Source organism: Mesoplodon densirostris, chromosome 4 (genome assembly GCF_025265405.1).
Source record: "Mesoplodon densirostris isolate mMesDen1 chromosome 4, mMesDen1 primary haplotype, whole genome shotgun sequence".
NCBI lineage: Eukaryota > Metazoa > Chordata > Mammalia > Artiodactyla > Ziphiidae > Mesoplodon > Mesoplodon densirostris.
The window spans coordinates 130,850,068-130,874,517 of record NC_082664.1 but is presented as its reverse complement, the minus strand read 5'-3'; the positions used below and the strand labels follow the sequence as shown (position 1 = coordinate 130,874,517).

The following is a 24,450-nucleotide window of genomic DNA, read 5'->3' as shown; positions in this document are numbered from 1 at the left end:
AGGCACCTGCCTCCAGCAAGGACACTTAGCTGTCCTGGGACTGCCCCCAGGGCCGTAATAAGGGGAAACCAGGTCTGTATAGATGCTGGCTAGAAAGGGAGGTTGCAGCATCCACGTGGTGGATTGTTTCTAGATAAAAAGCCTTCAAAGCGTAAATCAGAGCTACCGCCTGTTCCCCCACCCCTTCCATCAGGCCTCTGTACTTGTTGGGCCAGCCCCCCTCCTCACTTGTCTCGTAGACCTGCTGCTCTGGCCTTACCCCTGCTCTTCTCTCGGCTGCCAGAGACCTCCAAGCAGCCAGATTCAGCTGTCCTGTCTCAGCCCCCCTCTTCCTGAACTGTGATTAGCATTTGACACACGTGATCTCTCCCTCCTGCTTGAGGCACATTCCTCTGGTCCCACCCTCTCTCCATGTTCCTCCCTCCCCTACCACTAGGTCTCCTTGCGGGTTCCTTCTTGTCCTGATTCTAGAACATTGTTCCAGGACCCAGACCTCAGGTCCCTTCCCTCTCGCGCTCACTCCCTAGATGATCTTTCTAGCCCCAAAGACTTGACCATGGGGACACTCCAGCACCCCGCATCGAATCTCCAGTCTTGTGTTTGACTGTGCTCCACCTCTCACTGAACACATCCCAGAGAAATGCATTAGCAGCTTTTCACCCCAGACCTGTGCCTCCAGCAGCTTCCTCCCCCTCAGTCAATGGCTTCTTCATTTTTCCAGTTGTTTTGGACAGACATGTTCCTTCCCTCTCATACCTTTTCTGCCTCTCTTCTTGCCTTCTGCTTCCCCATGCTCTGGGCTTCTCTCCCGTGTTTGCTCATTGATTCTGCACCCTCTGTCCTGCAGCCCCCCGTTCCTCAATTTGCCCGTTTCTCCTCATTCCCCTCTGTGTCTTCTATGTCCGTCTGAGCCCTCCCGTATGGTCTGTCCTGCTGCTCAGTTCTGCTCTTGGCCCCGTGTCGTGGCTCTGCCTTTCCTGGCGATTGAGTCTTTCTCTGCTTGGCTACGGGGACCATTCATTTGCTCTTCAGAAAGTCCAGTTATTAGCCTGGGAAGGGACGCTTTCATGCAGGGATACTTATACTGGACTACTTCCTGTTCTCAGGGGATGGAAGATACTAACCATCTCACTCTCTCTGCTGTGTTGTGTAAACAGCACCCATTGATGTCATCAAGTTTCCCACTGACTGTTATCGCCAGCTATGCTCATGGGATCTCACCGTTTCAGGAAACCCCACAGTTGTCACCAGCTGCAGGGGAAAAACTAACCCATGGAGTGATTTACGCCCCAGCGAATTTGTCAATTTATCCCTAGAGTTTATATTTGTGTTTTTATTGAAGTATAGTTGACTTAACAATATTTTAGTTTCAGCTGTACAGCATAGTGATTCAGTATTTTTGCAGATGATACTCCATTGTAGGTTATGGCTGTAGCTTATAGGTTATAAGATGTTGGCTGTAATTCCCCATGCTACACAGTATATCCTTGTTGGTTGTTTATTTTGTACATAATAGTTTGTACCTGTTAGTCTCATACCCCTAATTTGTCCCTCCCCCTTTGGTAATCACAAGTTGGTTTACTTTATATGTGAGTCTGATTCTGTTTGGCATATACATTCACTTGTATTATTTTTTAGATTCCACGTATAAGTGATACCATACAGTTTGATTTCTTCAAATTGGAGAGTTGGTTGGTTAAATATGCCTATTAAAAAGAGTTGGGTAGAGCATTTTACAGGCATACCTTGTTTCATTGCACTTTGCTTTACTGTGCTTTGCAGCGACTGTGTTTTTTTGTTTTTTAACAAATTGACAGTTTGTGGCAACCCTGACTCAGACGAGTCTATCAGTATCGCCATCTTGCCAACAGCATTTGCTCACTTCATATCTCTGTGACCTGTTTTGGTAGTCCTCGCAATATTTGAAACGTTTTCATTCTTATATTTGTGATGTTACTATTGTAATTGTTTTGGGGAGCCCTGAACCACACCCGTACACGAGACAGGGAACTTAACTGACAAATGTGTGTTCTGACTTCTCCACTGACCAGCCGTTCCCACATCTCTATCCCTCTCCTTGGGCCTCTCTGTCCCCTGAGAAACAACAATATTGAAATTAGACCAACGAATAACCCAACGGTGGCCTCTTAAGTGGTCAAGTAAGTGGAAGAGTCACACGTCTCTCACTTGAAGTCAAAGCTAGAAATGATTTAGCTAGTGAGGAAGTCACGTTGAAAGCCAAGACAGGCTGAAAGCTAGGCCTCTTGCCCCCAACAGTCAAGTTGTGAATGCAGAGGAAAAGTTCTTGAAGGAAATCAAAAGTGCTATAGAGAAATCCTTTGTGAAAGGAAGAGTCAATCAATACGACACAAGACGTTGCTGTCTTAAGTAATGGCCACAGCCATCCCCCCCCCCTTTTTTTTTGCAGTACCTGGGCCTCTCACTGTTGTGGCCTCTCCCGTTGCGGAGCACAGGCTCCGGACGCTCAGGCTCAGCGGCCATGGCTCACAGGCCCAGCCGCTCCGCAGCATGTGGGATCTTCCCGGACTGGGGCACGAACCCGTGTCCCCTGCATCAGCAGGCAGACTCTCAACCACTGCACCACCAGGGAAGCCCACCACCCCCATTTTTAACCACTACTACCCTGGTCAGTCAGCATGGCCCTCCACCAGCAAAACCGTTACGACTTGCTGATCGCTCAGAGGATGGTTAGCATTTTTTTAGCAATAAAGTATATTCTGATAGTGTATATGTATTTGGTTTTTTTAGACATCATGGTATTGCACACTTAATAGACCATAGTATGGTATAAACATGACTTTTATATGCACCGGGAAACCAAAAAATTCGTGCGACTCACTCCATTTCGATATGCACTTTATCGTGGTGGTCTGGAACCCAACCCACGACATCTCCGAGGGATGCCTACGTATGTGGCTTTACAAGACCTCAATATTGTAGGTGGAAAATCATCAGATATTTTGAACAACTCAATCTAGTCACTGCCCAGGCTGTAGTAAATTAATTCTGTTTAGGGCAGATTGTCAGTGAATACTGCTATTGTTTGTTGAGAAGTGTACCTTGACATTTCTCAAATAAGAAATATTTTCGTGTTTTCATGGGCCAAATTTATGCGGAACCTAAGCAGAGGTCACAATGACTTTACAGTTGGACAGCGTAAATGGTTGCTGCATGAGAGTGTGTACACACCTTGCCCATGGATACCAGAGCATCTGTTGAAAACTGTCCTCTGTATCCAAGTGACTATAGTCACTGGATGTTAGGAAGCCAGTGGTTAGTGAAGCTTGCTGAGAAGCAATGCCTTAGAAGCTCCCACCCCTGGTCAGCCTACTGCCCTCTCTGCCTGTGGCCACCTGATTGCTTCTTAGCACTTGCATTCCCAGAGGGAGCTGTGGTCCAGGTTTACTACGTCTAGGTTCTCTAATAAAAGACGAGAAAGGAGTGTGAGATTGAAACTTCTGGGGATTTGTTATCCATGCAGCTCTAGGATTCTAATAGCTACTCACTGTGAAATGCCTTATTTTGGTTGCCAGGATGACAGTGAGCTGGGTAAGCCTGTGTTGGTTTCTCAGGTGCAGGGAAGATGCCTCCCTCTTGTGTCCAAGGCGTGCATTGATAGAGGCTGGCCTGAGTTGGGGGGTAAGTTTCTGGCCAAGGAATGGAGCAGGTAGTTGAAATCACCCAGAAGCCACCAACTCAGAAAATGCATTAAATGACTGGACTTAAAATTTTAAAAGAAGGCTTTTACAAAATAATTCAAACCCAGCCTTAGCACCTATCTATTTTTAAAGCCATTGAGCTGGATAAGAAGCAAAATATCCCAGGCGTTTGTCTGAATGAAAGAACAACTAAATTGGCATTTTCTTCACTTTGAGACCCCTGAAGAGTCTGAAGCTGCCTGGCACACCGGGTGTTTAAGATAAGCCACTCTGGCCTCATTAGTGATGGCTGTGCCTTGGCCTGGCATTGAGGTCCCCTCAGGATTCAGTTCTTCTGTGAATTATGAAGGGCAGATAGCAGCGTATGGCTCCTTGATTGCAGGGAAATGGAAGCAGAGTGGCCAGTTGGCTGTCTCCTGGCGATGAGGCTGGGCCTCCAAGCCAGGTCTTCTGGTACAAGATGTGGTGGAGTTTGGCCATGAGAAGCACCCCAGAGGGCAGAGGTACCTCTTCCCTGTGCCCAGGAGCTGCTGGGGAGGGAGCCCCGCAACTGAGGGTGCTGACAGGCACTGCCAGGAGACAGCAGTGGGCTCCCAGGACACTCTGCCTCTCACCTGGAGGGCACTCACCTGGGAAATGCCACTCTCCCTGGGGAAACACCAAGTAGGGAGCAGCCTTGAGGAAGGAGCCTTGGTGAACTCCTGTGGTTCCCTCCTTCCAAGGGGCTCTCTTTGCCACCCTGTGATAATGGTAACTCCACGACTGCTGCTGTCCTATTCTCAAGTTTTCAAAAGTTATTTTTTAATTTGCGTTTTTATCCGGAGCCTTCTCTTTAATTGCCATTTTATTTTCTTTCGATTTTTAAAGCTGATTCAGAGTCTAACTTTTTTTTCTACTGGACAGTTATCACGAACATCACGGTTTGTTCGTTTGTGTTCCCCAGACATTCTAAGTGAGAGTCCTCAAGTCATCTGGAAAAATGGTGGCCCTGTCCTTAAAGATTTGTGTCCGCCACTGCAACGTGGTGAAGACCATGCAGTTTGAACCATCGACGGCGGTGTACGATGCATGTCGAGTCATTCGGGAACGGGTACCCGAGGCACAAACTGGCCAAGGTAGGCCATTGGTTATTTACTGGCTGCTTGAAATGTGTTTGTATGTTTTTCCCTTAGTAGCTAAGGAAACGGAGGCTCTGAGTGGTACACAGGTGTGTATGTTTCAAATGAAATGTCTTCTTATCCTGGACATTACTTGCCTCCTGTGTGAGACTTGTAATGACAATGATCACAGCTGCCAGCGACCCATCATCATTGTCATGACCCTTCCATACATCAGCATTGCGCTCTGTTTACAAGTCACTTTTTGTTCTAAAGCCCTATAGAGTACAGATGAAGCTACTCTAACAGTTAACGCTTTTGTATATCCTGAGCACTGTTTCACATGCCTGAAAACTTTCCACTGCTAGCAGCCTGAAGAAGACTGGAACAGCCATCAGGACCCAGGACAAGCCTTATATTTCAAGTACTTTGCAGGGGCTTTATCATCTTTGTCTTAAACCTTAAAAAAAATACTTCTGATACGTGTTTTGTTTAATGTTTGGTTGAACCACTGACCACTGTTAATCTGAGTTTAAACAAGAGTCATTCATACAATTTTATTTTCCGTTTCCCTTTGTCTTCTCTCTACATTTCCTTCTTTTATTTAGTATTTAATGCTTGAGAAATTGGGGTTACTCCTAAATTAATAAGCCTTTAGTGTGAAAATGGAATAAAACTTCCCTTAAAAATTGGAATCATAAAAATCAAACATTCATAGATAGCTATTGTTAGGCCTGGGTCTTCTTGAAAAGATCTGTTACTCACAAAAGCACGAATCTTTTGGTCCAAAAGCAATATCTATATTATTCAAAACACTGTTATTTCTAGATTACCCAAAAATCAAAATAAAGTTTGTCCACATTCCCAACCGTACTCAAGATCTGGTTGTCCAGTCATATCTGGTGTTTTTACTTTTCTGTTACTGTTTATTCCCAGATTTTTAAAACTTTGTTTGGGTTGGATTGCTGTAAAACTCTGGTGAAGATACAAACCTTTATAGATCTTGAAATTGTTTTTCTAAGAAACAACAGGATCTCTGGCCCTCATCTGGGTCTCTGAGGTTTCCTTGAATCACATTTAGGAAGAAAGAGGTCTTGAGACAGGAAATGATACTGCTTTCCTCCTTCCTCCACCCGCTTATACTTCCTGGGTCGGATTAAAGGATTTCTGTGAAGAACACAGGGTTTAACTCTCCAACTTTTTTTTTTTTTTTTTTGCGGTACACGGGTCTCTCACTGTTGTGGCCTCTCCCATTGTGGAGCACAGGCTCTGGACGCGCAGGCTCAATGGCCATGGCTCGCGGGCCCAGCCGCTCCACAGCATGCGGGATCTTCCCGGACCGGGGCACGAACCTGTATCCCCTGCGTTGGCAGGCAGACTCCCCACCACTGCGCCACCAGGGAAGCCCTAACTCTCCAACTTTACTCATAATTTGGTGGCATGGGGAGCAGCGACTTCATCTCACACGGAACTCTTCCTTTTATTTTGTAATGCTATGTGGGGGTGATGGAGGGATTATTCCAAGTGTCAAGGCTCCATCGGCCCCTCTTTGCTTAAGTGGCCTTAGCTTGAGTGATTACGTGCATAGTTTCTCCACAGCTGTCTTACCATTCTTCCTGGGTTCTTGGCCTGGCTTTTATAGCATGTGATAGGAAACAAAGCCCAATTCAGTTAGAAGGAAATTTGGACCACTTTGTTCTCGGCGTTTCCCTAAATTTTAGACACGACTGCTGCCCACTTGTTTTAAGAAACATGACCCTTGTATGTGGGTGTTGGTTTTGCAGTTCAGCTCTCATTCCTCCCCATCTGCTTTAGTCCCAGCGGCTGCCCATGTTGTCAGAATGAAGTATTTCTCTAGTGAAGGAGAACCCCTTGCCAAGTCAGCAGACTCAAGAGCCTGGAAGTCAGTGATGGCGTCATCATCACTTTGTTTTTTATTTTTCTTTCTGTTTTTCCTCCAGCTTCTGACTATGGGCTGTTTCTCTCGGATGAAGACCCCAGGAAAGGAATTTGGCTGGAAGCAGGCAGAACACTGGATTACTACATGTTGCGAAATGGGGTATGCTGTTGATCTTTTTTTTATTTTTTTCATCACTTTGTCCCTAGGCCTTCCATAGAAGCTAACATGATTATGCTTCAAAGAAAAAGAGAGACTCAACAACCTATTTTGATTCAAGGGCACTTTATTAATAGTTTTGATGTAATATACTTTGTAAAGGCCGTCCAGGTTAGTGATAGAAAATATCAGCAATTCAAATTCTTGAAACTCTACAAAGTAATTAAAGCAGCATGAGGTAATGATTTTAAGCTGTTTCTACATGCCATTGTTGGACTTGGTAGTTATGAAACATAGCATCTTCCCATAAGTATGTAGGAAGTACCCTGGTGACTGGTGATAGAAAGTAAGCATAGAGAGAGAACAAAAATATAATCCTAAAGGTAGCCAGAAATTAAATATTAATCAGTGTCTTGCTTTTATAAAAAAGTTCACATTAGATATGAGTTTAATAACTATCAGTAACAGTAACAATAAAAAATTATGTTATGGAAGTAGGAAAAAAATAATGAGTAAAAACGTGTTAACAGGGAACTATATTCAGTATCTTGTAACAGCCTATAATGGAAAATAATCTAAAATATATATATATATATACATATATATACAACACTGAATCATTTTGCTGTACACCTGAAACTAACACAATATTAGCTTAACCTCTGAAATATATTGGGTTTTGGTTTACGGAATAGACACATCGGATTGGTCAGTACTCCATAAGCAAGAGCAAAGTATGAGTTGCCATTAATTTTCCCTTCCATAGTTCTCTTTTTAAGAAGTGTAGTAAAAGGAGAGTCTCTTATTTAGACATAACTCTCAAACTTATTACGCCTGTTTGGTCTTGCCATTATTGGCAGAAAACCACTTTCACTGTGATACACCACTACTGTGAAGAATTATGGGGGTATTACTTATGTCCTTCATGACATATATATTAAAAATTGCTTATAACTATGTAAGAGGTCATTGAAGAAGCACACTACAAACTTTTTAAAAAACAAGTAGGAATTTTCCTCTGCTAATTCTCATTATAGCAGACCGTTCTCAGCCTTTCAGGAGGACTTCTGCTACTTTCACTTTACAGAGGTTAGTTTTCAGTAACTATGAACTATAAGTAGGACTTTTGAGGTGCAATTTTACTATCAGATTTTAAAGAAGTCTTTATGAAAGCAGTTTGTAACACTGGAGATTCTGTATTAGTGGCAAAAATCTCATGAAAACTTAGAAGGAGGAAATCAGAGGGTGCTCGGGAAAAGTCATTTTTTAAAGAAAAGTGTCCAAGTTTATTACCTCATTTCCCACGCAGTGTGAGATGTTTGTATGATTTTGCTGTAGGATATTTTGGAATATAAAAAAAAACAGAGACCTCAGAAAATTCGGATGCTGGATGGATCTGTGAAAACAGTGATGGTGGATGACTCCAAGACTGTTGGAGAACTCCTGGTTACTATTTGCAGCAGGATAGGTAAGTGTACACATGCGGAGCTTCTGGATTTTGTTTTGTTTTTAATAATATGCCTCTTCTTTTTTTCCACCCCCTTTGGGTATCTAGCAATTTTGAATATATTGTAACACATTGACTTTGGCCCAGTCCCAAGAGAGCGTGTTCATTTTCCTGATTTGCAAACCCACTAACTGGTATGGTCAACACTTGAACTTCTCACTGAGTCACAAGTGAGAGCTTTTATTTCCAAAACAATAGGAGTTTTCAATTGAAAGTAATGTTTCAAAATCATATAATTCAGTCTCCTGCCCATGGCTGTGATTCTGTGTAAGCATCACTGATACCCAGGATCTCTCCTGAAAACTCGTGGGGACAGCCTGTACAATTCTTAGGCATCTTTTTTTTCTCCTGGCTTCTGTTAGTCTCCTCAGAACGAGTCTGTCTCTCCTTTCTATATGAAGCCTCTTGAATATCTTCAGAAAGTGGCCTTGCCTGTCTTAGTTTCCTCATCATGCAAAGGAAGCCCAGCTCCTTCGGACACTGCTTGCTTCACATTGTCTTGCCTTCCTCTGTATGATCTCTACTTTGTTCTTATTACTCAAAAATTAGTCAGGAGACTTGAACATGACATTTGAGTGTGACTTAACTAGCTGAAGATCCTCCCTTGTGGCCGGTTACTTGATGTTTGCTCCCTGGGTGACCCTGACCTTCATCTTGGCAAGGCTTCTTTCCTATCTTTTGCCCCCAGGGACTCCTCGGAGTATTATAGGCCCCAGGATGAAAGGAGTTGATAGCAATGTAATCACTGACCATTATAACCTAATTGATAATTTTAGGAATTACAAACTATGAAGAATACTCTTTAATCCAAGAAACAATTGAAGAAAAGAAAGAAGAAGGAACGGGTACATTAAAAAAAGACAGGACGCTGTTACGAGACGAGAGGAAGATGGAGAAGTTGAAGGCCAAGCTTCACACGGATGATGACCGTGAGTGTCTGAAGAGCAGGTGTGGTGCTGGCACATGGTCAGCCGAGCCTCACTCCTCTCCCATCATCTGTATGACCCAGGGCAGGAGTGTATGGTTGTGCCTTTGTTTTATTTCATCTACAAACATGTTGGTCTGTGTCACTAAAAGATAGAGACCCTTAAGGGAAAAAAAAAGGGATGATAATACCATTTCACATCTCAAAAGTAATCTCTTAAGGTGAAATGTACACATTGTGTTCACATCTTCTCCATTGCTGTCTGAAGAATTTTTTTTAACAGTTTGTTTGAAAGAGGGTCCAAATAAGATTGGATGATAGGTTGTTTAACTCTTTTAGTCTCAAGAGTTTCCCTCCATCTCTTTTATTTTTGCCTTATAATTTTTGAGGGGAAGAAACCAGATTGTTACTTGTATAGAATTTTCTACCTCCTGGATTTTGTTAGATGACCTGTGGTGTCATTTAACATGTTCATCTGTCCCTTTTAATTCCTGATATCTGGAGGCTTGATCAGATTTGTGTGTGTGTGTGTGTATGTGTGTTTAAAAATAAAGACTCCTATGTGGTGTTGTGTACTTCCATTAGAAAGTTGAATTTGGTTGTTTCCTTTTTTGTGGTGTTAACAGCCATTGATGATCATTACTTAGATCCATTATTTCCTTAGGGGTTATGAAATAGTAATATAATTCTATCGTAGGAAGGTCCTTTTCTATGGCTACAGAGCTAATAATGTACAGGAAAGCCAGTATATATACCCCATGTATCCCCCAGACCTGTGCTTTGTGCACCTGGCTGCCTGACGCCACCCCACTCCCAAGGATCTTACTTCATGCACATTTCACTCAGACCTTCCCAGCCTCTTTCCTTCATTGTTCTTTCTCTCAGTGCTGCATTGGGAAGATGTCATCCTTGGCATTATGTTTATTGATCTTCCGTGGGGCTTTCATTTCCTCTGACCCTTTCTCCATTCTCTCTTTCTCTCTCACCTCATTTGATTTACAGTTGCATACTTCTTTCCAAATGAGACCTTAGTAGACAAATCCTGAGGATTTTTATACTGTGCATGATGCTCTTCCAGGTACTGTGGGAGATGAGTCCATCCAACACATTCCCTGTGCCAAAGTTGAGGCTTGTAATAAATACTTGCTCACAATGTGTGTGTTAGGCCCGGGGAGGAGGTAGGAATGAGAGCTGTGGGAAGTGCAGAGGAATGATCCATCCCTTTGCACCTAGGTATCAGGGAAGTGTTTTCTAAATGAGTGAGATTCCAGGTGTGCCATGGGCAAGGTTCTACCCTCCCCAACCCCTTAGTGGCCTGTCCTCTCCTTGCCCCAATTACTTTCATTTTCCTCCTCTTTTCTACTTAAGGTCAGAGGTAGTAACTCATTATACTTAGAGTTTATAAATTATTTGACCTGATCAGACTAAAGACCAGCCTTGACTTAAAAGGAAAAGCAAACTTGACTGTCTTGGCATAAAGCCCTGTTTTCCTTATCCCACCACCCCAAGGAAGGCACATGGATTCATTCTGGGGCTTTACTAAGTGAGGAGTCGCTGCAGATTTCTCCCTCATTTGCTTTTTCATGTGTCATATGGTACCTGTGCAGTTACTCTGCAAAGTTAAAAAGCTCAGATCTAATCTAAGAAGTAACTATAACTGAATATCAGCATCCTAGAAATCCACGTCTGCATCACACTGCTGTTTTGGTTAATCCCCTTGAACTAAGAGGAAGAATCGACACAGTTCTTTCATATGTCATCTTGCGTTGCAGTAAATTGGCTGGATCACAGCCGAACATTCAGAGAACAAGGAGTAGATGAAAATGAAACGTTGCTGCTTAGACGGAAGTTCTTTTACTCTGATCAGAATGTGGACTCGAGAGACCCCGTGCAGCTGAACTTGCTCTATGTTCAGGTACAGTATTGAATGCTCAGACGCTGAGGTTGGTGAGCTCTCCGAAAGCTCTGGCTGTGGCTTGTGGGCAGGAGCTGGGTTCCGGCTCTCACCGTGTCTGTGACATGCACTTTCCAGTCAGGTTGGGTTGTGGTACAGGTTGGTGTCCACTGTGAGCTAGCCATCCAGAGGTGGGCCTTTGTTGGCCTCCCAGGTGGGGTCCTCGTGGCAACTACTGTGTCTCTCTGCTTGGCTTCACAGCACTTACCTGGCTCATCACTTCACACGCACTATAGCTTTCGTAGCTCGCATCTAGAATACAAGGATGGTTATTGGTCAGAAAATCAGTACTTCTTATTAACTGAAAGATACTACTCTCTCAGTAACCTTTTATGTTTTTACCATTAACTAATTGTTTAAACTCAGACGAATCATTCAAATTATCTGAGTTGCAGTTACCCAGTATGTAAGATGTGGGCTTTGCACTAGACAGTCCCAAAGGTTTCTTTTGGCTCAAGGAAAACATCTTCCTCCCTCCCTCCCTCCCTCCCCCCTGCCTCTCTCTCTCTCTCTCACTCACTCACTCACTCACTTCTTTCATTCTTCCTTTCCCTTTCCTCTCCTTTTATTTATCTGCCTATCAGCTTATAGAAATAATGCAGGGGGTCAGCAAAATGCAGCCACAGTGTCGCCTGTGTTTATAAATAAAGTTTTATTGAAACCACATCTCATTCATTTATGTATTGCACATTGGTAAATCCCCTTCTGTATCACAAAATTGTCTACGTGTTGTCCATGGCAGCTCTCATGTTCCAACAGCAGAGTTCAGTAGTTGTGACAGACACCACATGGCCCAGAGGTGTAAATTATTCACTCTCTGGCCTTTTACAGGAAAAGTTTGCTGACCCCTGAGTTAGTGGATGGAAGGAGGTCTGGGAGGAGATAGGCTAGAAGGCCAGAAGGGAGGGAGCTATCAGGGCAATAAGAAAATGGTTGTTGGTTTAAGACTCAGCGCCATAGGTTAGAGTGTCCATCTGAGAGTACTCTAGGGGTCATTTAACTGGAGAAAGGAGAGACAAAGAAAAGGAATAAATAGCAACAACAGTGAGGGGTCAGGAAACGGGAACAGGACTTCAGGTGCAGTGGGTTCCTGATTCCAGGACTGTGCATTTGCTGATCATTTCCCCCAAATGTCTGCAGTATTGAGTTCTTGTCTGTTCTCTCTCTATATTTTGGGATGGGGATTGGGTTGATTTTACTTCTAGATAATTTTTCTGTTAGCTTTATCCTTTAGGGTCATAAAAAATACATTGCATTTCTGTTTCCCCATCTATGAATCTGGTCATTATACAAGGATTTCCCTTTGCCTCTATATTTTTCATGATCACTTCGACCTCCCTAGATTACACTCAAGCTTCAGTTTTAATATACTGGGCATTGCTGATGCCTTCCATCTATAGGCAATTTGGGGCAAGGACTTCTTTTCCTTTTTGCCTTAATTCATTTTTTGTTTGTTTGTTTAAATAAATAAATTTATTTATTTATTTTTGGCTGTGTTGGGTCTTCATTGCTGTGCACAGGCTTTCTGTAGTTGCGGCGAGTGGGGGCTACTCTTCGTTGCGGTGCGTGGACCACTCATTGCGGTGATTTCTCTTGTTGCGGAGCACTGACTCTAGGCACGCGGGCTCCAATAGTTGTGGCTCGCAGGATCAGTAGTTGTGGCTTGCAGGATCGGTTACTCTGCAGTATGTGGGATCTTCTTGGACCAGGGATTGAACCTGTGTCCCCTGCACTGGCAGACGGATTCTTAACCATTGCGCCATCAGGGAAGTCCCTGCCTTAATTCTGCTGTGCTACGATCACCCACAGTGTCTTGAATGCCTCACTCTGGCTTGGCTGGCATGTTTCCCCTTGTTCCACAGAGAGGGTACACTGGAATGTGGGAACATGGCAATGGAGACAATGTGTTGTTCCTTCCAAGCTCGTGATGCTTTTTGCTTCCTCTTGTGTTGCAGGCTCGGGATGATATCCTGAATGGCTCCCACCCTGTCTCCTTCGAGAAAGCTTGTGAGTTTGGTGGATTTCAAGCCCAGATTCAGTTTGGACCTCATGTGGAACATAAACACAAGCCTGGATTCTTGGAGTAAGTGACCTTTTGTTTTTCTTTTTTGCCTTCTTTTCTCTTCACTGTTTATTTTTGAGCTAGCTATGCCATGTGTGTACACCCTGGTTTCAGTAAATTGTGAGATTGTTAGCTTTTACTCGGTTCAATATATAATGAAATTTGTGAGCCTCGGGGAAAGCAAGGGGCCTGGAAATTCAGGGTTGGGATGACTGAAGATGACTTGCTCCACGTTCAGGCAGGATGTGGTTTCCTCTGGACCAGAGGGTCTGTGGCATCCCTCCACGGTGTTGTCCAGGGTATTTCTGGACTCGAGAAACTCACTTCCCCCATCTTCTGAAACCCCTGCTCCTTGGGATATTCCTATGGGAATGGGACCAAATTTTGTCATGTTCAATATCTTTTTAAGCCTCCAATATTACAACAGGGTATAAAAGAGAGAGCTTCACATCATTTACTGTAATCTTATGAAATCTTCATTGCTCTGCAAGTGTGATACATACATTAAATACTGGCTCCACTCTTCCATCTGGTCTTTGGTTCTCTTTTATAAAATGATGGGGGTAATTTTTGTGGCTCAATACTTACGGGTTCAGGAGAAAGCTAACCCTCCAGATTCATCATGGCTCCTCCGAATGTGGGCCTTAGGGTTGGTTTTCCTAGAAATGCCCAGCAGACAAGCCCAGCCATACGGAGGCTGCTGTTTGTCAGAGTTCATTTTCCCTTGTTTGGTCTGGGCTTTCCAAGGATTTTGTCTATATAACATTTCTTTCCTTTATCTGTTTTTCCCCACCTTTTCTTTTCTCTCTTCTGCTGCTTCTTAGATCAGATAAAACATTTGGCTGAGCCAAAAAAAAAAATCACTGCAGAAAGTCTTAACTTGGTCAATATCATGCTCTCACCTAGAGTGCAGCTTGTAGTGGGGCCCTGACAGGAATGCCAACTGGGGTGGGTGGGCATCAGCTTTTCTGTAGGATACGCCAATGTGAGATGCATAGAGTAGGTCATCTGTTGTATTGTGTCTGAGTGTGTTGAGAGGAGAGAATAACATAAATGCTTATTTGGCCCTTGACCTCACTTTCACTTTGGTGGAAAGTAGTTGGGACCAGCGTGTGCCCTAAGGTAAAAAGGAAATCTGACTTCTCTCCTAGTGGCAGAGAATGCCTGGGCTGCACGCTGTTGGGTCTAAACTGAGTTGTTACTAAAAAAAACTCTACCCTTGTGTTAATGAATCCTGGGGAGCCTTTCTAAAGTGGTGCTTTGTCCTACAGTATTCCGTATTGACCTTGAGACTGAGACTGGCTCTGAGCAGGTTCCTGTCATTGACTTTGTTCTGTGTTCTCCAAACGAGTCATATGGCCAAGGGTTCCTCAGGGCCACTTCTACCCAGTTGGTCTGGCTTCCTTCCTGCAGGAGTCACGGAAGCTTGCCTTTGTCTGTCCTGACACCCCAGATGCCTTTCAGAAAACCACATGCACACAAGCTTATACTAGTTTCACCTTGCCACATTCTAACCTCACAGTTGGTCCCTCAGATACATTTTGTGTCATAAACCTGTGGATTATGGCCATGGAAATTGATAACACCAAGAATTATTAAGCCCTGGAGGGAGGAAACATATTTTGTTTGTTTCTTTGAGTGACTGATGAAGAATAGGAGAAAATGAAGAGAAGATTTATGAACCAAAATTTTAAAAATAAAATGTTTAGTTTTAGGCTTTTGTAACTGTGAGCCTATCCGGCCCTGATGAGGAGGTGATCCACATGTAGCCATTCACTGGGGGCCAAAAATGAGGCTGCCATGGTCATTTCAGTGTGCCTTTTCTTTAGAGCTTTTGGACAGATAATTCCCAGGGCCCCTTTGTGAATTGAGAAAGTGGTATATTTTAAGCTACAGATGTGGAAGAAGAAGCAGAGAGAGGAGATGTGGCTTGTTCACAGTGACATAGAATTTTTCTGCAGGTAGCTTCTGACTCCTTACACTGGGATTTACAAACAGATTCCTACTTGGAGGGCAAAGTTGCCTCTTTTCACTGGTCTCCCAATATGCAGCAAGATTAAGAAAGTACTTTAAAATGTGATCGCAAGGTTCTTTGGTCTCTTTGCTATGTCACTGGTTGTGATAACTACATCACAGCGAATACTGTTACACCACCGACTGCTTGTGTAGGGATTACAGACAGCGTGATAGCACTGGTATTTCTCTTACACTGTCTCCTGCAATTTATGCGCTATCGAATGCTGCACACCTACACTCCATTAAAGATGTTCTTTCTCTTAATGTGAGGCCGTCAAGGTTAAGCAATTGTGTTCATTTTTTTTGTTTCTGAGATTATGGGATGGAGCTCATGCCCCTAGTGTATGTGTATCCTTACTCAGATTCCAGATTAAAACAAGCTTATTGTGCCTGGTAGCAATTATTTTTCCATATGAATTTGATTTTCTCTTTAATTAGACCAAATCTAGTCTAGGTAATGAGGGATTTTCATTTAATGTAGATGTTTAATTGTGTATATTATTGCACGTACACTACAGGTAGAACTTCCTGAGGATATTCGTCTCCTCTTAATTAAAACAGCAAGGTCACATTTCCCTGATTGTATGTTGGATAGTCTGAGACTGTTCAGCGATATATCCCTGGGCTGTCCCTAGTGACTGTGGCTGAGCTGTGTCTGCCAGCCTTTGTTTTTCCCCATCTAGCTTTCATATATACTATTGGCTTTGAACAATTCAGTTGGGGAAAAAAAAAAGAAGGTTGGACTTTGCCACAGAGCCTGGTTGAAGATAAAGCCAGGCAGAGATTTTAGTCACATAGCTTAAGGGTGAGGTACATGGAAGTATGTTTAATGACTCTATTTCTTTTAATTTTTTGAAAACTTGTTCAGCACTTGTGCTCAAAGTCAGCATACTATGGACCTTTTAAAAAAAAGCTTTATTGAGGAATAATTGGGAATAATTGACAACTACAATTACTATATTTTTAAAGTATACAGCTTGATGATTTTATATACGTATACATATAGAACGATTACCAAGATCAAAATAACACATCCATCACCTTACATAGTTAATTTGTGTGTGTGTGTGTGTGTGTGTGTGTGTGTGTGTGTGTGTGGTCAGAATGCTTAACTACTTGGCAACTTTTAAGTACACGATATCATATTATTAACTATAGTTACCGTGCTGTATGTTAGATTCTTATTCTTCTTATAAATGAAACATTTGTACTCTTTGACCTACATTACCCTTTTCACCTCTCCCCTACCCTGACCCTGGAAACCACCATTTTATTTTCTGTTTCTGTGAAAATGGCTTAAAAAAATTCTGCATGTAAGTGAGACCATATAGATTGGTCATTCTCTGTCTGGCTTATGTCACTTAGCATATAGCCCTCCAGGTTCAACTGTGTTGTCACAAATGGCAGGGTTTCCTTTTTTCTTGTGGCAAAATGATATTCCATTGTATGTATCTGCCACGCATTTTCTTTATCTGTTCATCCGTCAAAGGACATTTAAGTTGTTTCCATATCTTGGCTATTGTGAATAACGGTGCAGTGAACATGGGTGTGCAGTTATTTCTTCAAGACACTGATTTCAATTTCTTTGGATATACACCAAGGACTGGGATTGCTAGATCATACGGTAGTTGCTATGGACCTTTTTATGAGAATTTTTTTCACCTTTCTTTAGACCCTTTAATGATTTCTGTACTCAGTGCCACCTTAGTAAAGGTGTTTATTTAGAAAAATTTAAAGCAGAGACTAAAAGATTTTCAGAGTTTTCAGGGATTTAAGGATTATTTAGTGTCCCCCATCTGCTCTGTAGATGGGGAAAATAGGTGCAAGAGAGATAGGGACAGAAATAAGGAACAGAACCAGGGAAGCTGGAAGCCAGGAAACAGCCAGTTCTCCCACATCCTATCTGATGTGCTTTACGTACATGACACTTTTCTTCAGGTCATCTCCAAAGAGTCCTAGGGAGGGAGATGTTATCATTTGATGGGAGCATAAAGTGTAACCAACACAATCTAGTAACCATATATATTCTTTATGCTCTCCTGTGTTCAGAAAATGCTTGCAGAAAGCATGCCATGTGGTACCTCACTGAGGACTTCATATGTGTGTTCTGTTGTGCCAGGTATAGGGAAGATACAAGGGATATTGTAGATTAATTCTTTGCTGTTTTTGAGGCTACAGTCTACTTGGTGATAAACATATGAAATTGTTATTTTGGAGAGCCAAAACGTGCCTGTAATTTCAACAAGGTCTAACCTTTAACTATACTTTGAAAGCAGGATGGTTAGAATCTATTTAGGATTCCAAAAGTTGCAGGCTCTGGGGACTACTGTGAATTGTTTCAAGAAATGTGGCAATAATATAGTGCAAGAAGCAATGTTGACAGAAGAATTTGGCAAAATAGAAGGTAAATCTAAAGAATTAGCTCTTAAAACAGCAACAACAATGAAACCTATTAAAATAATGACTAACTTTAGGCCCTTTAAAAACATGGTAGAAAACTTTACAATGTGATCAGAGTCAAGATGGGGTAGGGGATTAAGAGGTACAGACTACTGATACTATATGTGTAATAAATAAGCTACAAGGATATATGGTACAGCACAGGGAATATAGCCAGTCTTTAATAATAACTGTAAATGGAGTACAATCTTTAAAAATTGTAAACTTAAAAATTTTAAGGTGTACTCTGTTGTATACCTGAAATTTACATAATTTTATAAATCAACTATACTTCAATTTTAAAGAAGTGATCAGAGTCAAAGCCTTCTATGGCTTATTGTATCAAAGAATATTAAATACACTGATAAATTTTAGACCTTAAATCAAGTATATGTGATAAAATTTTAGATAGCTGTAGGTGATGGGTATAGAATGTTCACTCTATAATTCTTTTAAACTTTTGTGAGTTTGAGATTTTTTTCATAATAAAATATTGGGGAAATATTGCTAGCCTAAAAGAATAGAAATAGATTGTAGAACTTCCAAACCAGATTGTGTGTGTGTGTGTGTGTGTGTGTGTGTGTCATGGGGAGCAGGATGGTAATGGAGGAGTGATACCAACAACTTGACCAATACAGTAGGAGTTGTACAAGGTGGTTTACAGAAACAAAGCCAGAAAAAGTACAGTAAATAGAATGTACAAAATAAGATCTGAGAAATACTTCTAAATATCTTAGGCATCATAGCAAATATAAGTAAATCAAACTAACCAGTTAATAGACAGAGGTTCTCATTGGATGAAATTTTTTTAAAGCTCAGCTCTATAATATTTCTATAAGACATACTTAAAGTTTAAGGACACAGGAAAGTTTAAAGGCATAAAATGGTGTACCAAGAAACTGGTTAAATCAAAGCTAGAGAAGCTATACACAGTGTCACAAAAAATAGACTGTAAGGCAAACAAAGCATAAGTAGAGACAAAGAAGGTTGTTATGAAGATAGAAGGCTAATTCGCCAGGGTGTGAGCCTGTATGCATCTAACATTACCTTAAAATATAAAAAGGAAAAACAGACAGTATAACAAGGAGAATTTCAGATACATGCTTTTAGTGGAATAATTTAACATACTTCCCTCAGGGAGTGATAAGTAGACCAAGATCAAAATAGAAGAAAGAAAATGTTTTAATCAAGACAAAGTAATGAAATAGAAATCATAGAGAGAATCAGCAACACCCAAAGCTGCTTCTTTGAAAAAATTAATAAAATATGTAAATTTCTGGTAAGTTTGATCAAGTAAAAGAAGAAAAAGGCAAAAATAAACATTATTAGTAATGGGGACAGAACTTCAGATAGGGATTTTAAACATCGTAAGAGAATGAAATGAAAACTTGAAGCCAAAATATTTAAAATCTAGACAAAAATGGATATTTAGAAAATCTGGATGGATCTATGATCTTGAAAGAAATAGTCTCAGTGGTTTAAAATATACCAATGAAAAAACAACAAAACAAAAAGTAGGCTCAGGTTATTTCAGAGAACAGAAAGAGGAAGAAAAAAAAGAAAGAAAACCTCCAAACTGGTCACCTTAACCTGGAGCTAGTAGAATTAAGATAGCAAAATTGTATACAGACCATGTAACACTTTTAAACTCAATATAGATGCCTTCCCTAAAATTTGTAAATTAATAAAGTCCAGCATGACATGTGTTTATACATAACTGCAATTTGTAACTGGTTTCTCCAGGAATGCAAAATTCATTGTTCAATAAGTAATTTATTACATGTCTTTCTACCTATAGGCACTAGACATTAGGGATACAGCAGTGTAAAACACAGTCAAACATTCCTGCCCTCATGGAATTTATATTCTAGTTCAGAGAGGCAGATATTAAATAATAAGTAAATTACACAATAAGGAAAGAAAAAAGAAATGATTTCAGGATTAGAAGAATGAAACTGTCATTAGTTGTAGGTGATAGGTTTATCTACATAGATAATTCACTCAATCTATGAAGAAACTAATTAGAACTATTAATAGAAAGGAAAGTCTCTGGAAGAAAGATCAATACATAAAGACAGCTTATTACCACCTAGATCCAGACAACCATGGTATTCACCTGTAGGACTGTGAAAAATAAAAATGTGTGTGTGTGTGTGTGTGTGTGTGTGTGTATTTGTGTGAAAATATATAGAGGACTCACACAATTATCCCAATATCTTAGAGAGCTATAGTAATTAAAACACTCCATTATTGATGTAGGGTGATGTTAAGAGTTCTAAAGGTTGATGAACTTGCCTTAATGAAAGTTAAAATACTAGGCAAAAGACATTACCAAATGAAGAGTGAGGCCCCAGAATGAAAGAAGAGATTTGTATATTTGTAGTGCATACTACCAAGAACAAATTAATGTCCAGAAAATATGAAAAAGGAAATAAGTCCTTCTAAGAAAAAAAGGTCAAGATAGCAAATAGGCACTTGAGGGAAGAGGAAATTCAACTGACTTCTAAAGACAGGGAAAAATATTGAGCCTCATAAGCAATCCAGAATGCAAAATCGATAAGGAGATAGCATTTCATGTCTCTCAGATGGGCACAAATATTTTAATTAATTAATTTACTATTATTATTTTTTGTTTTTTGGCTGCATTTAGTCTTTTTTTTTTTTTTTTGGTGGTACGCAGGCCTCTCACTGTTGTGGCCTCTCCCGCTGCGGAGCACAGGCTCCGGACGCGCAGGCTCAGCGGCCATGGCTCACGGGCCCAGCCGCTCTGCGGCACGTGGGATCCTCCCAGACCGGGGCACGAACCCGCGTCCCCTGCATCGGCAGGCGGACTCCCAACCACTGCACCACCAGGGAAGCCCTGCATTTAGTCTTTTCTGTTGCACGTGGGCTTTCTCTAGTTGCGGCAAGCAGGGGCTACTCTTCGTTGCAGTGCGTAGGCTTCTCATTGCAGTGGCTTCTCTTGTTGCAGAGCACCAGCTCTAGGCGGGTGGCCTCAGTAGTTGTAGTGCACGGGCTTAGTTGCTCCGTGGCATGTGGGACTCTTCCTGGACCAAGGCTCAAACCCATGTCCCCTGTATTGGCAGGCGGATTCTTAACCACTGAGCCACCAGGGAAGTCCCAGATGGGCACAACTTTTAATGTATGAAAACAGCAAAGTACTTTACAGAGGAAACAAGATATTTTAGAAGATGAATCTGTTGAATTTAAAAATACAATGAGAAACAGAATACATTGTGTTATAGATATAAGGAGATGTAGGAACATGATAAAATATGTGTGGAAATTACCTTCAGGAAAATGACGACCCTTAGGGAGAGAAAGAAGGATGGTGTGGGACTTCAGCTAAATCTGTCATGTGTTCTTTACAAACAGAAGGAGAAGTAGGAATCATAAAGCAAATATGACAACATGGTAACATGTATTTATCCTTGATGATAGGTATATAAATTGAGGTATATACTGTTCTTTATATTTCTAATGTTTTCACAGTTAACGTGTCTTTAAAAAAGTCAGTTGCAGTAGTCTATGTGTGAGGTGATAAAAGCTTGTGATCACTGAGGTTGGATATATACCATGTGGTAAAGGCAAAATTAATGGGCCTTGGAGGTCAGACAGAAAGGTTCTGTGACTCTGTATGTCACAGGGAGAAATGGTCCAGTGGTTGGGTGCAGGCAGGCAGGGAGCTAGCAGGTGGAGGAAACCTCCCTCCTGCTAGATTACCGTAGCCCCCTCATCCTGTTGGCGTGTTCCCCAAAAGTATTTCACTGAGAAAACACAGCAACCCAGGGTATGAATCTCTGAGGAAGAATTTAGAGTGAACTTGGAAATTTCTCCCCACAAACTCAAGATAATTCTACTGTCAACAAGCAAAGCTCTTGACACAGTAGGAAGTCTTAAGTCAGTTTTTCTCTTGGCATCTGTTCAGACACATATTCCTCCTTTGGAGTTGTTCTGTGCGTTTTAGTCAGAATAATTTGGCTGTAGATTCTGTTTTCATACTAACAGTGAAGCAAGCGTTTCAGCTTCGTTTCTCACCAACTCTGTCTTACCTCCTATTCCTCACCACTGCCCGTGCACTAGCTTCTCTATCGTTGGCTTCTGTCACGTGCCCCTGACAACCTGGAGCGCTCTCATCAGTTTGGGGTGGTGATGACCATCAGTGGTGCCTTCACTGTTTCCTCCTAGCAGCAGTCTCCTGAGGTTGATGTCTCTCTCCCTAACGACTATCAGACTCCAGAACTTTCAAACCAGGAACCTCTGAATGTATCTAGCCCGGAGCTGTGTCTGAGCCTCTGGACGATTTCCCGTCCTTACGCTAAGGGGCATTGGGATTGGTTCAGGAGCACAGAACTACTGTATGACTGAGGCCCTCAAACCCGTTCCTGTGCTTTCCCCATGCTGTCTTCACTCTCCACTTCTTGCCACTGTCACTATTTTCCAACTCATCCAGTGCTTTCTTCCACCTACATCGTCACCTCAGTTATCCAGGACTTGACCAATACTCTAAGTCACACACATTTTCATCTTTGAGTCTGGATTTAAATTCAGTGTATCCAACTTCATCATTTGAGCTTTCGGCCCACTGGGCCAGTGGTTCTCCACCTTTAGCATATGTCAGGCTCATCCAAAGGGCTTATTAAAACATACTACTGGGCCTCACCTCCAGAGCTTCTAATTCAGTGGGTTTGGGGCAAAGCCTGAAAATGGACACATCTAACATGTTCCCAGGTAGTACTGATGCTGCTGGTCTTGGGACCACACTTTGAGAACTTTATGTGATACCAAATTTGAGATGTTATTGTTACTCATTTGGTGGTTGAGCGTAAAGATTGGGCTCAGGAAACCTGGGTGTTCCAGTGTCTTTTGGGTGATACTGTCCTTGCTGTACCTCGGTACCTTCCCTCCCCTTTATTCCTCCACCATGTGCTCTTCACTGCTTTGTTTGTGTGTTCATATTGATGCCCTCATTCCCCAGGAATGAGGGGGCAAGCCATTGTTTTCAGTTCATATGAGCAAAAACACTCCTAGGTAGGAATCCTATCTGCTTTTCAGGTGATAAGATCAGCTTAGAGAGGTGGTGAGTTGCCCGTGGTGGTGTGACTACTAGGTGACAGTTCTGGGACAGATGAGAAGCAGAACCTTTCCTCAAATCATGGCTGCCTCCCACGTACTTGTGTACTTATTTCAGACCGGAGAACATCTTTAGAATGCCTCTCTTGGAATAACTTATAGAAGCAGCTTACATTTATATAAGAAAATGAAGTTTTCAGTGAATGGCTGTATTTGAATCCAGATCCCTCTTCCTCTAGATGTGTTTATTAAATTCCCCTTCCCTTTTTCACTGCCTCTTGGCATTTCTAAAAAATTGACTGCCACCACTATGGTCATTGTTACCATTATCTGATTGGGTGTTTCTGTTATTTTATTCCTCTCTTTGTCTGAAAATTCTCAAATACTGATCACATGATACGTCTTTTGATCACAGGGTAGCTTGGAGAGACCAGGGTGCTAAGTAGCTAAGAGCATGGTCTCTGGAGCCCACAGAGGAGGCTTAAGTTGTTGGCTATGATTGTGGACAACTTACTTAGCGTCACTGAACCTCCTGTTCCATATATAAGAAACTGGAATATTGGAATATTTTCTTCCAAGGGCTTTTGTCAGAGTTTAACTAATCTATTTATGCATGTAAAACACCCTAAACATTGTTTGCCTTTCAGTAAAACGGCAGCCATTAGTAGTGGAAAACCCTGTATCGACATGGTTTACTGTTGCTTGGATAATCCCCAAAAGTTAATTAAAGTAAAGAATCTATGCTACTACCTCTCTGAAACCCTATATTTTAACTTTCAATTTAAGCATTCATTTGCCAATCTTTTTTTTTTACAACTTTATTGGAGTATAATTGCTTTACAATGGTGTGTTAGTTTCTGCTTTATAACAAAGTGAATCAGTTATACACATACCTATGTCTCCATATCTCCTCCCTCTTGCATCTGCCTCCCTCCCACCCTCCCTGTCCCACCCCTCTAGGTGGTCACAAAGCACCGAGCTGATCTCCCTGTGCTATGCGGCTGCTTCCCACTAGCTATCTAACTTACGTTTGGTAGTGTATATATGTCCATGCCTCTCTCTCACTTTGTCACAGCTTACCCTTCCCCCTCCCCATATCCTCAAGTCCATTCTCAAGTAGGTCTGTGTCTTTATTCCTGTTTTACCCCTACGTTCTTCATGACATTTTTTTTCTTAGATTCCATATATATGTGTTAGCATACGGTATTTGTTTTTCTCTTTCTGACTTACTTCACTCTGTATGACAGACTCTAGGTCCATCCACCTCATTACAAATAACTCAATTTCATTTCTTTTTATGGCTGAGTAATATTCCATTGTATATATGTGCCACATCTTCTTTATCCATTCATCCGATGATGGACACTTAGGTTGTTTCCATCTCCGGGCTATTGTCATTTGCCAATCTTTTGATACCGGACCAATGTTTTTTTCCTGGTGTGGGTCACCTAGTTAAGGTTCCCACATTATCTTTGTTGGATGAACCACACCATCTACAAGAAAATATAAAGATGATCATGAAGCACTCGGAGGACAGACTGTTTTTAAATTTTCACAATTTCTTCCTTCCAGTATTTTACATTTGTCTCGCTTATATCTAATTCAATAACTTTTTGTAAATATTTACCATTAGGAAGCATT

General features: G+C 41.7%; 1 protein-coding gene across 5 annotated transcripts in view; it reads left to right on the top strand.

Moving 5' to 3' along the window:
• TLN2 (talin 2) overlaps positions 1-24,450 on the top strand; it is a 457,102-nt gene that overhangs the window by 241,739 nt on the left and 190,913 nt on the right. For all 5 annotated transcript variants that reach the window (XM_060097246.1, XM_060097247.1, XM_060097243.1 and 2 more), the window contains 6 exons: positions 4,624-4,795; positions 6,739-6,836; positions 8,172-8,301; positions 9,117-9,269; positions 11,038-11,180; positions 13,175-13,302. In XM_060097246.1, coding sequence (XP_059953229.1) covers positions 4,660-4,795; positions 6,739-6,836; positions 8,172-8,301; positions 9,117-9,269; positions 11,038-11,180; positions 13,175-13,302 — 788 coding nt within the window. In that variant the 5' untranslated portion in view covers positions 4,624-4,659. The remainder of the gene's footprint in view (positions 1-4,623; positions 4,796-6,738; positions 6,837-8,171; positions 8,302-9,116; positions 9,270-11,037; positions 11,181-13,174; positions 13,303-24,450) is intronic.